This window comes from Piliocolobus tephrosceles, chromosome 7 (assembly GCF_002776525.5).
Source record: "Piliocolobus tephrosceles isolate RC106 chromosome 7, ASM277652v3, whole genome shotgun sequence".
NCBI classification, from domain to species: Eukaryota; Metazoa; Chordata; class Mammalia; order Primates; family Cercopithecidae; genus Piliocolobus; species Piliocolobus tephrosceles.
The window spans coordinates 15,450,084-15,468,789 of NC_045440.1; the positions used below are offsets into that span (position 1 = coordinate 15,450,084).

General features: G+C 36.8%; 1 protein-coding gene across 4 annotated transcripts in view; it reads left to right on the plus strand.

The window, feature by feature from the left end:
- Positions 1–18,706, plus strand: part of VPS37A (VPS37A subunit of ESCRT-I) — an 84,787-nt gene that overhangs the window by 28,695 nt on the left and 37,386 nt on the right. For 3 of the 4 annotated variants that reach the window (XM_026453921.2, XM_023216612.1, XM_023216613.1), the window contains exons 5-11: positions 558–783; positions 2,225–2,295; positions 5,821–5,948; positions 6,032–6,090; positions 6,168–6,236; positions 10,405–10,548; positions 12,276–12,356. In XM_026453921.2, coding sequence (XP_026309706.1) covers positions 558–783; positions 2,225–2,295; positions 5,821–5,948; positions 6,032–6,090; positions 6,168–6,236; positions 10,405–10,548; positions 12,276–12,356 — 778 coding nt within the window. Of the gene's footprint in view, positions 1–557; positions 784–2,224; positions 2,296–5,820; positions 5,949–6,031; positions 6,091–6,167; positions 6,237–10,404; positions 10,549–12,275; positions 12,357–18,432; positions 18,500–18,706 lie in introns of all 4 variants that reach the window. The other variant, XR_002732519.1, reaches the window with a different exon arrangement.

The window sequence follows — 18,706 nt, forward strand, 5'->3', positions numbered from 1 at the left end:
CTCTAATATACATGCATGTTTATATATGCATCTGTTTTTAATATTTCAATATTTTAGAAGCTCATCTGCATCCTTAATTTTACGTTAAAATGTTCTAGAAAAGCAGTCTTGACTTTCAGTCAGATTTTGACAAATACGGAGAAAGCTGTTAGCCTCTACTTGAATAAATGTCCTGGATTAAATATTGCTCTCCATTCCCTCCATGGAGATACTGATTGATACCACTGGAATGCTGAAAACTCGAAAATGCCCTGTCTATCCATTTCTACTCTCACAAGTTGAATTGCTTGCTTTCTAAAGCATTCATCATCTTTTTTGCAGAAACCACAATTCTACAATTCTTTTTTTTGGAAGGGGGTCATATTTTATCACTTTAAATATATATCACTTTATATATTAAATATTATATAATATTTAATTCCATTATATAATTTAATAAATATCACCTGCCATTATAAGATTTCATCTATATAGTGCTTGACCTTTGTAATTTAGAGATAATTTGACATGTGGTGTCCATAAAATCTAATCTAATGATCTTCTCTTTTTCTGTTCAGTCTATACAGTAACCCAAGTGGGATGCCTCCTTATGCTTCTCAGGGTTTTCCATTTCTTCCTCCATATCCGCCACAAGAAGCAAACAGGAGTATCACTTCTTTATCTGTTGCTGATACTGTTTCTTCTTCAACAACAAGTTATACCACAGCCAAGCCTGCCGCTCCTTCATTTGGTGTCCTTTCAAATCTGCCATTACCCATTCCCACAATGGATGCTTCAATACCGGTTGGTATCGTCAGTTACCTATGTTTTGTGCCACTGAAACATTCATGCAGTCAACACACATTTATTACATGCCTCCGTGTGCCAGACAATAAGTTAGACAAAATATGAAAAGATTAAATCACGTTTTTCAATTCAAGTAACAGAGAGGTAACCAACAAATAATAATTTTAAGTGTGGAGCTTATAATTCTAGTGTAGTAGAAGACACAGCTAGAGTTTTGGTAGAGACACAGTTAGGGGAATGGTCAGTGCTCCTAGGGACCAAGGTAGAACTAGTACGTTACCTTTACAAAAAATGTGATTCTGGTTTTTTTACCACTTTCTTAGTGCCTCAAACGTACTGATAAATATAGTGGGTACTCAGTAAAAATGAGGCAGCTAAACAAATGCATGCATTTATTATGCTTGAGGCCAGATTTTGAAAGATCATTATTATTTTGCCAGAATAACAAGGGGATGCATAAGGCATTCTTTGAGAGGCTGTAACATTGTCAAAGGCATTGAGGTATAAAGCAGACGGCATTTTTGTGAAGCTGCCTATAGTAGATCTCTCTGGCTGCCATATAGGTTGTGGGCAAAGGCAGAAGAATGATCATGTGGGAGCAGCAGGTGTCACATTATGATGGGTCTGCTAACGTATGCTGAGGGCTTCAAGTGTTCCATTGGCTTAAAAACTTGTATGTTCTTAAGCTGGTAACTGTTGCTATGTGGAATGTCACTGAGGAAGAGACTAATACTTTGGGCATAAAACATTTAAAGGGGTATAAAGCCTTTCAATTACAACCCTCAGTGAATATCACCCATAGCATTACTCAAGCATAAAACCATACTATATCCAACATTACCAATTTCAGAGTTTATAATCATTGAGAATACATAGACCCAAGTGGACCTGGTTTTTCCAAAACCTTTCATTTATTGTGTTAATGAATGTTATGAACAAATTACAATTAGTAGTGTGAACAAAATTACAAGAGGGCTTTTCAAGGATCCTCAAGGATAAAAAGTCCTACATATTCAAACATGGCTCAGTTGCTCATCTACCCTACCGTCTCATCTGACTGAGGCATGTAACTATTCAGAGTGTTGCCAAATTACTGCTTTTCTATATTTAATGCTTTTCACTTGAGAGAAATATTCATATATACCAGTGAAATCTGCAGCCATATACTTAGACAAGAAAGAGAACTACCGGTTGTCTACCTAACACAGGTACTCACATGGCCCTCAACACCACCAACAAAAAGTAATCCCATGTATACTACACTGAAAAAAAGATAGACTGCAGGAAGAAGGGGAGACTAAGGCAGTGTGAGATGTGAAGGTGAAAATATGATGCAAACAATTATGGGATATTTAGTACATTAAAGATTACATTTATTAGTAATTGAGAGCAGTCAAAAAATGGCTGAAATTTAACATCATTTAAAACTTTTCTTTAGACAAGCCAAAATGGTTTTGGTTACAAGATGCCAGATGTCCCTGATGCATTTCCAGAACTCTCAGAACTAAGGTAAACCTGGAGAGTGAAGTTGGTGACATTGTCTGTTTTATTTGTAAGCATACACCAGATCATTATTTCATATCCATATTAAATTAAATTTTAAAATCTTCACTATTCCTATACAGTATTTTAGTTGTCTTAGTGGGAAAGTTTTAAAAGTCAGTTTTAGGTCCTATAGGTTGTATTTATTGAGTGACTAGTACATACTCAGGGATTTTTATAGGATTACCAAGATAACAAGATCCTTTCTCTCATGTGGCCTGCATTCTTTGAAAAGTATTTTTGAATACATTATTCCTGACAGTTTCAGAATATATCTTGGCCTATTTTAGATCTTCCATTGTTCCTTTAGTAGATAAACTTTACATATTGAGAAATAAAGTTATAAAGTATTAGATGTTTTTACAGAGCCAAACTTTTTTTCAATTAAGGTGCAATTTTTCATGGAACTTTGCTTTTCTAAAATGCTTCATGAAGAAAATGGTTTTTGGCCAGTTTTGGGAAGCATTGCACCCTTTGTACCCCCCACTGAGAGTTCATGATACTCATAAGGCTCTTATTAAATAAGACTACTGAATGCAGTTAAACATTTTTTTCTTTCTTTGCAGTTCTTTTTGTCTGTAGGATATATCTCATCAAAGGTGTACAGCCAGGTATCCATGAGAAATCCTATAGTTTAAAAAGAGTTTAAATTTATTTGCACCAGTGTTTTACAGTCATTTTAAGGAAATAGTGATTTATTATCTTCTGTTATAATAAATTAATGAATATTTGCAGTATACTGCATGCATGTTAAAGGTTAATATGCATTGTAATGCTCACAATAACCCCATAAGGTAGTTCTCATTTATTAAAGTTATCTTTTTTGCTTTAAATTTTTTTAAAATAATTGTTATGAAAACATCAAAAATACAAAAAAGGTGAAGAAACTAGTATAGTGAGCCACCATGTATCCATCATGTGGCAACAAAAGCTATGAACCCTTTTGCTCACTGTGCTTCATGCCTCCTCCTATCCAGCTTTCTTGGAGGGCTATAGGTATGAGTCACTGTTATTTAAAGCAAATCCCAGATAATACATCCTTTTTACCCATCAATTCTTCAGTAAATTTTTCTACCAGGTAAGGATTTTCTTTCCTTTTTTTTAACCATAACCCCAGTCACCATCATCATCATACCTAACACAATGGTAATTCTTTATTATTACCTTCTTTCTCCAGTGTCTTAGTAATTAATCTTTTTGTTGGTAGTTTGTTTGAATCAGGATTTAAAACAAGTTCCACCTATTGCATTTGGATAGTGGATCTCTTAAGTTCCTTTTAATAATGAACCATTTCTCCCCAACTTTTCTCTTATTATACACACACACACACACACACACACTTCGACATATACATATTTGTATTTACATATGCTCATATACATGTACACAAATATGGGAATATATGTCTATGTACATACATGCATACATATATATTAGACATAGTGTGTGTTTATTAAATTGGTTATTTGTCCTATGAAATCTTCCATATCCTGTTTTTTCCTTATTCCCTCCTTGTGGTACCATTGAAGGGCATTACTCTATTTCCCATAGTTTATGCTGCTGGTGGCTGGAAGTAGACAAGGTTCAATTCTTTTGCCAATACTTATGTCATAATTAGTGCATGCTTCCTATTACATCCCATCAGGCAGCAGTGAGGTCTGGTTGCCCTTTTTCTAGTGACATTAAGATTATATCAGGTTAAAGAACCTGAAATCATTGACCGTCATTATTTCAGCAAGGGTCGTAAATATGATTTAATGATTTTATCATTACCACCAGAATTTATTAACCAGAATTACTCTGTGAAGAACCTGGCTTAATCAATTACATATTTAGTTATACTAAAATACGCTTCATATAGGACCAAGAAAAATGCTTAATTTTTCCCCTTATAGTATCAGCTTTCACAATAATGAGTTGATGCGCTATCCATCTCCAAAAGTTGCTCTGATGGGTGAGAAACTCAAGTTGCCTTCTGTATCGTTTCTGGCGAAGTTGAAGATGCAATGGGCTCATCATGAACATTTCTTCTCCCAGACCTAGAGTCAGCCATTTCTCGGAAGGGCCCTTGTTCTTTTCCAAAATAACAATACCAGTATTGTTACTAAGATTATTGAATGCAGGTTAAATTTTTGTTTTTGTTTTTTACAGTTCTGTCGTCTTTAGGATTATGACATGCCAGAATATACTGTTGTTTTTTTTCTTTTTTAATCTCTTCAAATAATTTTTCTCTGGGTGTTGATATAACTTAGAATATACAGGTTTACTTATTTTCAAAGCAGTCCATTTTCTCGGAATTTTAAAGACTGCTTTTTCTTTTCTTCTTTATTTTTAAATTATCCAACGTTTTTATATGGCTCCATAGTCAAAACTAAGATACGTTCAGAAAAGCTTTTGCTTCCATCCATATCCGCTCCACCTAGTTCTTTCACCCTACAGATACCCATTTTTGTTTTTCATTTAGCCCTCCATTATTTCTTTTCTTTAAGTATTTTATGAATATCTGTACACACATATACATAAACACACATAAACGTATCTATAACTCCTATTGTGATAGCCACACATCTGTAAGCTAAATAGGCAGAGAGGTTAAAACGGAGTTGTGACTGCTTATGCACCCTATGTTACTGGTCCTACGGTAACTGACATTATGCACTAGCAGCGACTGTGTGTCTTGTAGAGTCTTGGGAGATTTTACTGACTACATTTTGGCCGACATATCCTTGGAATCATGCACTGACCTGGTCTAAAGCTGACTAGATAGAATAGTTTCCCATAAAAGTTTTTCACAAGCCAAAACGTTACAGTAACTACACTGGCCTCTTTTCAGTTCTGTTTCCCTCTTAATACATACAATGAAATGACTAGGAAGAAATTCTTCTAATGCTAGCTTGTCTGTGAACTTGCACTTGTGTGGATTTACTATAGTACTAGTATGTTCAACATTATGCTTGGAAGAAATAAATAGCTTAAATTTTATATATCAGTCAGTCTGGTTCCTATCAGGGAAATTTAAGAAATAAGTGATATTCTCAAGCAATTAAGTTAAACAGAATTAAGAACAAGAAAAAAATACTGGACTATATTACTGCTGTCCTATTTTAAGAAACCTAAGCTGAATGAGCTCTTAGTTTCATACATTTTTCTTTACCTGAGTTAAGTTGACTTTATTTTTAATTTCAGGTCACTGGATAACTGTGAATACTTCCCCACAGTTGTGATTTTTAAAGAGAGGAGATATATCAACATATCCATTGGACCAGAATTTACTTTTACAGATTCTGTCGAGAATATATTACAGACTGCTTTATGTTCCATTGTGATTGATGTTTTATATGATTTTAAGGTTAAAATTGGCAACCTTAGGTGTATATGTAAAAATTATTTAGAACCCTATCAACTAAATAAAGCTGAAAAATTGTAAATAGTTATCAGGGAGAAAAACTTGATGTCTGATATTTATTAACATTTTTTCTTTTGTGTTTCTAGTGTGACACAACTCACAGATATGAATGAACAAGAGGAGGTATTACTAGAACAGTTTCTGACTTTGCCTCAACTAAAACAAATTATTACTGACAAAGATGACTTAGTAAAAAGTATTGAGGAACTAGCAAGTATGTTTTCCCTCTCCTCAGCTCACATTTCCTGAAAAAAATCTGATCTTTACCTAGAAGTAATCTAGAGATTTATCTTACAGGAAAAAATCTCCTTTTGGAGCCCAGCTTGGAAGCCAAAAGGCAAGCTGTTTTAGATAAGGTGAGTTAGTGATCATTTTGAAGAAATATATATAATTTAAAAATAGAATAAAACATCCTTTTCATTTTCTCTTTTAGTATGAATTACTTACACAAATGAAGTCTACTTTTGAAAAGAAGATGCAAAGGCAGCATGAACTTAGTGAGGTAAGACTGTTTAGTTTTTTTCCTTTGCCATAGATTTTTTTAATCTTATGTGCATGAGTCATGATCTTATTTTCATTATCATCAGAAACTATTTATGAGGTATCTGACCTTTCAAAACATGATACAGTTAAATGTAGATGAACAGCTCTCAATGAGGCATCATACATTATTTGTGCTCATGTAACAGCGTGTTTCCAAAACAGAAAATTATGACAGGCCCTGACAAATAACTTTTCTGGGTAAATTATGAAACCATTGCAACCCCTGTCGTGAAACCTAGCAACAACAACAAAAACTTTTGACTCACTTGTAAACTTATCTACAAATACCTTAAATGAAAAGTTTGCAAATTAAAAAGAATAATATATGAAAAATATATAGTATTATCTGCTACAAATAAGTTTTGTTAGAAATCCAGTTATGTGAAAATCAAAAGAATTTTATAAAATTCAACCTATATTTCTGAGAAAAAGGAATCTTTAAAAATGAAAAGGAAACAGAGGACATAATCTTTGTATTATACCAGTAACCTCATAGTTAATACTCTGTTTTCTATAAAATCAGGAACTTTAGGTAAAGTCAGCGAAATAAAACATAAAATAGATATAAACCAACAACAGCAAAGATGGTAAGGTATATATATTCTCCTTTACCAACAACAGCAAAAGATGGTAAAGGAGAATATAAATTTATAATGATTTCAGATAATATGGTCATTTGTCAGAATAAAGAAATAACAGCTAACATTGAGCAATTAATATGTCTTGCACTACATGAAGCTATTTACATATATGGCCTGTATTACACCAAGTCCTATGAAATAGGTATTGTTACTTTTTCCCATTTTACATTTTACAGATAGGGAAACAGGCACAGGGAGATTAAATAACTTCCTTGAGGTCATACAAGTAGAAACATTAGTTAGGAGTCTAACCTAAGCAGTCCTCCTTCACAGAAAATCTGTGAGACTCAACTGAAGTACTGTTAGATATACACTGGACCTTGTAAATGTTGAAGAAGCTTTCACAGTACTCAACATCATTCTTTATACAAACTCATAGTAAACTTAAACTAGAAATTTCTTACTTGAAAAAGAATACTAGAAACCAGCAGTAAACATCACACTTAATGACTAAACATTTCTAGAATCCCATTAATGTTAGGAATAAGAGAGTAATGCCTCATGATCACTGCTGTTTAACATTGCTTGGGAGGTTCTGAGTACTGCAACAAGACTACAAGAAGTGGTATAGTATAAAATAAGAAATGAAACAGTTGTTTACCAAAAATAAACAATCAAAAATTCTAGAGAACTGAGAAACTTTTTCCTGTTTGCTCCATCAATTACTGCAAAATGAAGTACAGAAAACAACTCATTAAACAAAACTGTAAAGTACTTAGAAGTGAACCCAATGAAGTAAGTTAGGAAACTTTATTGAATTGGCATTCAATAAAAGAAGAGTTGAGTTTTCTGTTTTCTAAGACTATTTAGAGCAGCATAGAATATATTCATTGAATGAAAGATCCAGTATTAAAAAGATTTCATTCTCCCCAAAATAACTTAGAAATTTAATACAGTTCTAATCAAAATGCCAACAGGTTTTTTTTTTTTTTTTTAATCTTAACAGATTTATTCAAAAGTTCATCTGAAACTTTATTTTTTCAGCTGGGTAAAAGTAGTCAGGAAGAGCTTGAACAAAAAGAAAAAATGAACAAAACTCCCTTTCCCAGTGTCAGAATATGCTGTAAATCCTCATTATTTAAAACAGTATAGTAATTTTATAGGAAGAGAAAATTATTTCTATGGAACACACTATGCAGTTCAGAAATAGACTTGTGTATGTGAATAATCAGTTGGAAAAAATTGAGGATTCAGTAAATTATAAAATTGGCTATTTAGTATCCATTTAGAAAAAGGCTAGATTATCGTATCATACAATACACAGAAAGGTATTACAGATAAACTACTTCAGTGGAAACCATAAAAAGTCAACTAGCTTCTAGGATTTTTTCTTTAAGATTATGGTGGGAAAACTCTTTCTAAGCATAATAAAACAGATATGAGTATAAAGGAAAAACTCGACATATTTAGCTATACAGATTGAAAATTTGGATATATTAAAAAATCATGAAATCAAAAGTGAAGTTAAAAAAGGTACAGATATTTTTAGCATATACAACAAATACTAATGCCAGTGGTCTATTGGAAAAGGAAAAAAACAGGAAACTGACAAAAGGAGAAAGATAAATGTCCAATAAAGATTCTGCTTTAACAGTTACTTGATCCTTAAACATTCATATAAGAATTGCTGGAAGCAATTCTTGAAACACTTAAAAAAGACAAACACACACCAAACACTGATTCCTAGGTTTCTTTCTAGATGTTCTCAGTCAATTTTTTGGGGGATGATGAATCTTCTACACTCTAACATACGGAATCCACTTTCAGTAGACCATTGGTTCCGTGATGGAGGAATCTATTCTGTTTCATTCCTGAAATAAAATAAAATAATGACCATCCTAATGCATGTGGGGTAGTATCTCTTTGTGATACATCATACACAAAAATGAACTGTAATGCACCATTTTCTTATTGCCTTTGCCAAAACTGGTTATCTGTCTTTACAAGTATGGCTCACATGGATGTTTTATTTGGCTTTTAAAAAAATTATAGTATAGCTGAACATATTTTCAAAGTTGCCAGTTACTTACTCATTAAGTATTTATTGAGTACCTATTATGTGCCTGGTTTAGTGGTTGGCACATAATAGCCAAATAAAACATCCACGTGAGCCATACTTGTGAAGACAGATAACCAGTTTTGGTGAGGGCAATAAGAAAATGGTGCATTACAGTTCATTTTTGTATATGATGTGTCACAAAGAGATACTACCCCACATGCATTAGGATGGCCATTATTTTATTTTTTTCTTACTCTGTCACCCAGGCTGGAGTGCAGTGCCACTGCAGCCTTGACCTCTGAGGCTCAAGCGATCCTCCTAACTCAGCCTCCCAAGTAGCCAAGGCTACAGGTGCATGCCACCACACCTGGCTAATTTTTGTATTTTTTGTAGAGACGGGGTGTCGTTATGTTGCCCAGCCTGGTCATGAACTCCTAGGCTCAAGCCATATGCCTGCCTCAGCCTCCCACAGTGCTGGCATTACAGGCATGAGCCCCCATACTGAGCAGGATGGCTATTATTAAAAATAGTTTTAGTGCCTATATTTAGGTCTATGATCCATTTGGATCAATTTTTGTATTTAAGTAAGGTAAGGGGCCAACTTTGTTCCTTTGCCTGTCGATAACCAGTTTTTTCCAGCACCATTTGTTGAAAAGACTCCTTTCTCCATTAACTGGACTGGGCCCCCTTGTTGAAAATCATTTGGCCATTTATGTGAGGGTTTATTTCTGGGTTCTCTATTCTGTTCCATTGTTCTTTGTATTTTTATGCCAGTACCACAGTTTTGATTACTGTAACTTTGTAGTAACTTGAAATCAGGAAATATTAATCATCTTTGTTTAAGATTATTTTGGCTATTTGGGATCTCTTGAGATTCCATACGAATTCTAGGATGGGTTTTTCTCTTTTTGCAAAAAATGCCATTGAGATTTTCATAGGGATTGCATCGAGTCTGTAGGTTGCTTTGATTAGTAATGTCTTCTCAAGAATATTAAATCTTTCAACCCATAAACATGGGATGTCTTCCAGTAATTTATGTCTTCAGTTTCTTATAGCAGTATCTTACAGTTTTCTGTGTACCAGTCTTTCACTGCTTTAGTGAAATTTAATCCCATCATTTTTGCCTTATTCCATTGAAATGAGTCATCAAGTTCAGCCCACACTCAAGGGTGGGATTATGCAAGGGCAGGAATACCAGGAGGTGAGGTCATTAGTGGAGAGTCTCCTTAGCAGATATCTACCACAGTGATTTAATTTGTAAATCCTTAGGAGAGAACAATGATTTTCTGAGTTTCTCTCATTTAATAGTTTGCAGCCAGTAGCTAAGGACCTGGGTGGATCATTTATAAGATAGCAGATTTTCTCAAAAAGAGGCTATATAGGGCACATAATAAATTGCCTCTCCATACCACTACCTTACTTCCTTTCCCTGTGAGGAGTTCTTGTGAATATCATAAATTAAAGTAGTGCCTGATTTTCTTTTGCAGAGCTGTAGTGCAAGTGCCCTACAGGCAAGATTGAAAGTAGCTGCACATGAAGCTGAGGAAGAATCTGATAATATTGCAGAAGACTTCTTGGAGGGAAAGATGGAAATAGATGATTTTCTCAGTAGCTTCATGGAAAAGAGAACAGTATGTAATACTCGTCAATTGAGGACAAGTATTGGATAAAGTTTGGTATTTTTATAGGGAGGAGAAGCACTAGGTCTTAGCTATTTCTCTATTATGCTATCATCCCCCTTGTTTTGTACAATATATTATTTACCTGAAAGGAAGGTTTCTATTTCTTGGGTGTGGACTTGGGCAAAAACCAGGTACCTGGAACTTAAAACTTTGAAGGTCTGTCATAGGACTCTGGACAGCCACACACCTTAGCTATTCCCAGGGAACCCCATGGGGGGCAAGTGCCATTGCTCTGAGATGTCGTTTTGATGTGACTTGAGAAGTAAATGAGAGTGAGGGCCTGTACGTGTGGCTATTTCCTGTCTGGTATGTCAGAGGAACAGTCCCGGTCAGAAAGGGGCTCGTCTGAGCAGAAATTGCTAATAAACTTTGTGCTGATCTTGGAAAAAAAAATTTTTTTTGACAGCATAATACCAAATTACTTTAACATACTCATGAGTGAAAAACATTAGCACATTACTGAAGTGGAGTTTTGAGTGCTGTGAGAGGAACCTGAAAAGCCTCGTGAGAATAATAGCATCATCCTCCTATCAGTTTAGACTTACTTTATCTGAGTATACAAGCAGGTAAATCAAATAGTTGTTTCAGAAATGGTAGTATCTATATCATTGTGTAATACAGCTGGTAAATCTAGTCCGAATAGTTGAAATATACTCCTTAATGACTTGTTTTACCACTTGTTGAAAGAGAGAATAATCTATAGGGATTATAAAATAATTTTTAAAAATTGAGAAATAGTTCCTGTTCTGTTCTGATATTTCTGTTGTATTTAAAGAAAAATCCAAAACAGTCTGCTTAACTGTTGCCTTTTAATACAGTCCAAAATATTTACCTAAGTTGTCTGAAATAATCACATTTTAAAAATAATCTTTCGTTAGTAAACTTTATGAAACATCTGTGAGACACACACACACGCACACACACACACACACGCACACACACACACATATACTCCTGTTAAGGCAGATGGGGTGGATTTTATTCCCATTTTTCATGAGGCAAAATTGAAGTTCAGAGATGTTAGTGACTTACTTATGGTTATAGTGTTAGTAAGGCATTGATTTCTGGTCCGTTATTCTTTAATGATAAATAACTGTGCCTTGAAGCTTGTATCTGTTAATCTTCCTGGTTAACAGCAGAATTTACGTCCATATTTTTAAAACAGATATTTAAAGTTACATAGTCAGATAATTGATGTAAAGGATCAGTGTTTGTTTTACATTCTAGAAGCTTGCAGGCAAAGGCTGTCTTTTTTGATTCTTAAAGTCTTAGCTGTCTTAAAAATTAGCTATCTCCAACATTCAATTATTAGATTACTAGCTAATTCAAAATGAATTGGTGTCATGTGGTCTTCTGCTCAGTCGACTGGGCTGGGGGAGTGGATTATGAGAAGGGAGCATGAGAGGTTCCCTAAAACAGAGACTGGCGTGCAGGAAACAAAATGACAGGCACTTCTCCTGTTCCATTCAAACTATTATCTGCGCCTTGTAACATTAGTGCTAATGAAATGAATTTGCTCATCTAATAATTTTAGCTATTGGATTATTAGCTATCTTCAACATTCAAAACATAAAATAGTGCCAACAAGTTAAAAGGTTCCTGTCATACTGTAGGAAGTAAAGTAATAGGCATATCTTTGTAAAAGTGACTGGTATTTTTAAAAATTTATTTTCTAGATTTGCCACTGTAGAAGAGCCAAGGAAGAGAAACTTCAGCAGGCAATAGCAATGCACAGCCAATTTCATGCTCCACTATAGGTAAATTGTATTTCAGGTTTGAGTTTCAAGGTTATTGCATCAGTATTCTTTAAATAGACATGTTGTTAATGGTGCCTGTTCATCAGCCTTAAGCATAATTCTCTCATTATAGCTATTGTGCTATGTAACATCGAATGCTTTGTATTATATAATAAGCATAATATAAACATATAACTAGTAGAAATCTTTTGGATATTTTCTATGATCTTGGCATGAATGAAATTTTTTTAACATTACCTCCTAATATAGAATTGTAAGTTATAGTCAGTTCCGTTCTCTCACCTGGTGTGTAGAGTATACCTTATCACGTGGCTAACATTTCTCAGAAGACTCCTTTGTCATTTCTTCCTTTAAAGTGAACTTCCAGCCAGTCTCTTTTTCCATCCCACACCATGATTACTCAAATAATTTGCCCGTCCCCATGACTTGAGGGTTCTCTTCCTATGCAGCACTGACAGAATGATCTTCCTAGAATACCACTTTTATGATAAAATTGGCTCTACTCCAGAACCTGTAATGAATCCCTAGTAATGACAGTATCCATGGCAAATTCCTCTGGTTTTAAGATTTCCATAATCTTGCATATATTTCAGATCATCCATTTTAACTCTGCATTTTCCCTTTACATTGCATTGTCTTACATGGCACATTCTTCCTCTACCGCAGTATCTTTGGTTGTGCTCTTACCTGATGTCAGGATGCCTTTCCTTTTCCTCTGCATCTGTTTTGTTTTAGGAATCATTGGTTTGCAAGAATAGTTCCCACCCCAGTAAACTTAAGTAAAAGCTTATGTTATTGGATAGGACAGGGATTTATTATAGGGTAAAAATGAAGGAAAGTACAGTCACCTGAGAGTGAAAACAGCCACTCAGTGACCAAAACAGCTCTTCTCACACCTTTTTTGAGACTGCTTGTTGGCTTCTTATTTCTGCGTCTCTGTTCTTTCTTAAAATTTTTTCTGGCTGGGCTCAGTGGCTCACGCCTGTAATCCCAGCACTTTGGGAGGCCAAGGCGGGCGGATCACAAGGTCAGGAGATCGACACCATCCTGGCTAACACGGTGAAACCCTGTCTCTACTAAAAATACAAAAAAATATTAGCCAGGAATGGTGGTGGGCACCTGTCGTCCCTGCTACTTGGGAGGCTGAGGCAGGAGAATGACATGAACCCGGGAGCTGGAGCTTGCAGTGAGCCGAGATCGCACCACTGCACTCCGGCATGGGCGAGAGAGCGAGACTCCGTCTCAAAAAAAAGATATTTTTTCTTACTTGTCCTTCACCCATTCCTAATTATATCATCTGACAGTTCAAGCAGCCAATGGAGATAAACAAGAGTCCCTGGAGTTCCAGAACATTTCCTGGGAAAGTAACTGAACCAGTATAGGCAAGCTGTCCATCCATCCTCGTGTAGTCAGTTTGGCCTGGCAGCTGGTATCCTATGGTCCTCTGCCCAGTCGACTGGGCTGAGGGAGTGGATTATGAGAAGGGGGCATGAGAGGTTCCCTAAAACAAGGACTGGGGTGTAGGAAAAGAAATGACAGGCATTTCTTATGTCCAGTTAAACTACTTCTGCTCCTTGTAACATTAGTGCTCACAATGAATTGTTTTATATGTTACTTTCCAAATCATAGTATAAATTCCTTAAGGGTAGGGGCTGATTTTTGATACCAACTTTTCATATCTGCCAGCTTAGGAAAAAGTAGACACAGAGTAGTTGCTCATTTATATGAACATACTAGAATCCATTCCTTATCTCTATTCCCTCATAGTCAAGTTATTTTATAGGCAAATCTTTTTTATTGTTATTATGCTTTAAGTTCTGGGATACATGTGCAGAATGTACAGGTTTGTTACATAGCCATGGTGATTTGCTGCACCCATCAACCTGTCATCTACATTAGGTATTTCTTCTAATGCTATTCCTCTCCTTGTCCCTGACTCCCCGACAGGCCCCAGTATGTGATGTTCCCCTCCCTTTGCCCATATGTTCTCATTGTTCATCTCCCACTTATGAGTGAGAACATGCATTATTTGGTTTTCTGTTACTGTGTTAGTTTCCCGAGAATTGTGGTTTCCAACCTCGTCTGTGTCCCTGCAAAGGACATGAACTCATTCTTTTTTATGGCTGCATAGTATTCCATGGTGTATAATGTGCCACATTTTCTTTATCCATTCTATCATTGACAGGCATTTGGGTTGGTTCCAGGTCTTTGCTATTGTGAATAGTGCTGCAATAAAGATACGTGTGCATGTGCCTTTATAATAGAATGATTTATAATACTTTGAGTATATACCCAGTAATGGGATCTGTGTCAAATGGCATTTCTAGTTCTAGATTCTTGAGGAATCGCCACACTGTCTTCCACAATGGTTGAACTAATTTACACTCCCACCAACAGTGTAAAGGTGTTCCTATTTCTCCACATCCTCTCTAGCATCTGTTGTTTCCTAACTTTAATAATTGCCATTCTAACTGGCGTGAGATGGTATCTCATTGTGGTTTTGACTGCATTTCTCTAGGATTTTCGCATTGATGCTCATCAGGGATATTGGCCTGAAATTTTCATTTTTTGTTGTGTCTCTGCCAGGTTTTGGTATCAGGATGATGCTGGCCTTATAAAATGAGTTAGGGAGGAGTCCCTCTTTTTCTGTTGTTTGGAATAGTTTTAGAAGTAATGGTACCAGCTCCTCTTTGTACCACTGGTAGAATGTGGCTATGAATCGGTCTGGTACTGGGCTTTTTTTTTGTTGGTTGGCTGTTACTGCCTCAATTTCAGAACTTATTACTGGACTATTCAGGGATTTGACTTCTTTCTGGTTGGGAGGATGTATGTGTTCAAGAATTTATCCATTTCTTCTAGATTTTCTAGTTTATTTGCGTAGAGGTGTTTATAGTATTCTCTGATGGTAGTTTGTATTTCTGTGGGATCAGTGGTGATTTTTTTTTTTTTTTTTTTGAGATGGACTCTCACTCTGTTGCCCAGGCTGGACTTCAGTGGCATGATCTCGGCTCACTGTAGCCTCTGCCTCCCGGGTTTAAGCAGTTCTCTGCCTCAGCCTCCCAAGTAGCTGGGATTACAGGCATGCGCCACCGCACCCAGCTAATTTTTGTATTTTTCGTAGAGATGGGGTTTCACCATGTTGGCCATACTAGTCTTGAACTCCCGACCTCAGGTAATTTACCCACCTTGGCCTCCCAAAGTGCTGGGATTACAGGTGTGACCCACCACGCCTGTACAGTCTCCCCTTTATCATTTTTATTGTGTCTATTTGATTCTTCTCTCTTTTCTTCTTTATTAGTCTGGCTAGCAGTCTATTTTGCTAATCTTTTCAAAACAGCTCCTAGATTCATTGATTTTTTTTTGAAGAGTTTTTCATGTCTCTATCTCCTTAAGTTCTGCTCATCTCTATCTCCTTAAGTTCTGCTCTGACCTTGGTTATTTCTTGTCTTCTGCTAGCTTTTGAATTTGTTTGCTCCTGCTTCTCTAGTTCTTTTAATTGTGATGTTAGAGTGTTGATTTTAGATCTTTCCTGCTTCTCCTGTGGGCATTTAGTGCTATAAATTTACCTCTAAACACAGCTTTAGTTCTGTTCCAGAGATTCTGGTACATTGTGTCTTTGTTCTTGTTGGTTTTAAAGAACTTACTTATTTCTGTCCTAATTTCGTTATTTACCAAGTAGTCATTGAGGAGCAGGTTGTTCAGTTTCCATGGAGTTGTGTGGTTTTGAGTGAGTTTCTTAATCCTGAATTGTAATTTGATTGCACTGTGGTCTGGGAGACTATTCCGGTTTCCATTCTTTTGCATTTGCTGAGGGGTGTTTTACTTCGAATTATGTGGTTAATTTTAGAGTAAGTGCTGTGTTGTGCTGAGAAGAATGTATATTCTGTTGATTTTGGGTGGATAGTTCTGTAGATGTCTGTTAGGTCCGTTTGGTCCAGAGCTGAAGCTGAGTTCAAGTCCTGAATATCCTTGTTAATTTTCTGTCTCATTGATCTAATATTGACAGTGGGGTGTTAAAGTCTACCACTATTGTGTGGGAGTCTAAGTCTCTTTGAGGTCTCTAAGAACTTGCTTTATGAATCTGGGTGCTCCTGTATTGGGTACATATAAGGATAGTTAGCTCTTCTTGTTGCATTGATCCCTGTACCATTATGTAATGCCCTTCTTTGTCTTTTTTGATTTTTCTTGGTTTAACGTCTGTTTTATCAGAGACTAGAATTGCAACCCTGATTTTTTTTACTTTCCATTTGCTTGGTAAATCTTCCTCCATCCCTTTACTTTGAGCCTATGTGTGTCTTTGCACATGAAATGGGTCTCCTGAATACAGCATACTGATGGGTCTTGACTCTATCCAATTTGCCAGTGTGTGCCTTTTACTTGGGGCGTTTAGCCTATTTCAGGTTAATATTGTTACGTGTGAATTTGATCCTGTCATTATGATGCTAGCTGGTTATTCTGCCCATTAGTTGACGCAGTTTCTTCATAGTGTTGATAGTCTTTACGTTTTGGTTTATTTTTGCAGTAGCTGGTCCCGGTTGTTCTTTTCCATAGTTAATGATTCCTTCAGGAGCTCTTGTAAGGCAGGCCTGGTGGTGACAGAATCCCTCAGCATTTGCTTGTCTGTAAAGGATTTTATTTCTCCTTCACTTAGTAAGCTTAGTTTGGTTGGACATGAAATTCTGGGTTGAAAATTCTTTTCTTTAAGAATGTTGAATACTGGCCCCCACTCTTTTCTGGCTTGTAGGGTTTCTGCAGAGAGATCCGCTGTTAGTCTGATGGGCTTCCCTTTGTGGTAACCAAGCTTTCTCTCTGGCTGCCCTTAACATGTTTTCCTTCATTTCAACCTAGGTGAATCTGACAGTTATGTGTCTTGGGTTTGCTCTTCTCAAGGAGTATCTTTGTGCTGTTATCTATGTTTTCTGAATTTGAATATTAGGCCATCTTGCTAGTTGAGGAAGTTCTCCTGGATATCCTGAAATGTGTTTTCCAACTTGGTTCCAGTCTCTCTGTCACTTTCAGGTACACCAATCAAACATAGGTTTGTCTTTTCACATAGTCCCATGTTTTTTGGAGGCTTTGTTCATTCCTTTTCATTCTTTTTTCTCTAATTTTGTCTTCACGCTTTTTTTTCATAAAGTTGATCTTCAGTCTCTGATATCCTTTCTTCCACTTGATCGATTTGGCTGTTGATACTGTGTATGCTTCATGAAGTTCTTGTGCTGTGTTTTTCAGCTCCATCAGGTAGGTCGTTTATGTCCTTCTCTAAACTGGTTATTCTAGTTAGCAGCTCCTCTAACCTTTTATAGGTTCTTAGTTTCCTTGCATTGTGTTAGAACATGCTCCTTTAGCTCAGGAATTTGTTATTACCCACCTTCTGAAGCCTACTTCTGTCAGTTCATCAAACTCATTCTCCATCCAGTTTTGTGTCCTTGCTGGTGAGGAGTTGTGATCCTTTGGAGAAGCAGCAGCATTCTGGTTTTTTGAATTTTCAGCCTTTTTGCGCTGGTTTTTCCTCATCTTCATGGATTTATCTACCTTTGGTCTTTGCTGTTGGTGACCTTCAGATGGAATTTTTGCGTGGTCATCCTTTTTGTTGATATTGATGCTATTGGTTTCCTTTTGTTAGTTTTCTTTCTAACAGGCCCCTCTTCTGCAGGTCTGCTGGCGTTTTCTGGGAGTCTACTCCAGATCCTGTTTGCCTGGGTATCACCAGTGGAGGCTGCAGAACAGCAAAGATTGCTGCCTGCTCCTTCCTCTGGAAGCTTTGTCCCAGAGGGGCATCTACATAGTGCCAGCCAGAGCTCTTCTGTATGAGGTGTCTGTCGACCCCTGCTGGGAGTTGTCTCCCCATCAGGAGGCACAGTGGACAGGGACCCACTGGAGGAGGCAGTCTGTCCCTTAGCAGAGCTAGAACTCGGTGCTGGGTGATCTGCTGCTCTCTTCAGAGCCAGCAGGCAGGAACGTTTGAGTGTGCAGAAGCTGTGCCCACAGCCGCCCCTTCCCCCAGGTGCTCTGTTGCAGGGAGATGGGAATTTTATCTATAAGCCCCTGACTGGGGCTTCTGCCTTTCTTTCAGAGATGCCCTGTCCAGAGAGGAGGAATCTAGAGAGGCATTCTGGCTACAGTGACTTTGTGGAGCTGAGGTGGGCTCTACCCAGTCTGAACTTCCCAGAGACTTTGTTTACACTGTGAGGGGAAAACGGACTACTCAAACCTCAGTAATGGCAGATGCCCCTTCCCCCACCAAGCTCAAATGTCCCAGGTCAACTTCAGACTGCTATGCTGGCAGTGAAAATTTCAAGCCAGTGGATCTTAGCTTGCTAGACTCCATGGGGGTGGGATCCACTGAG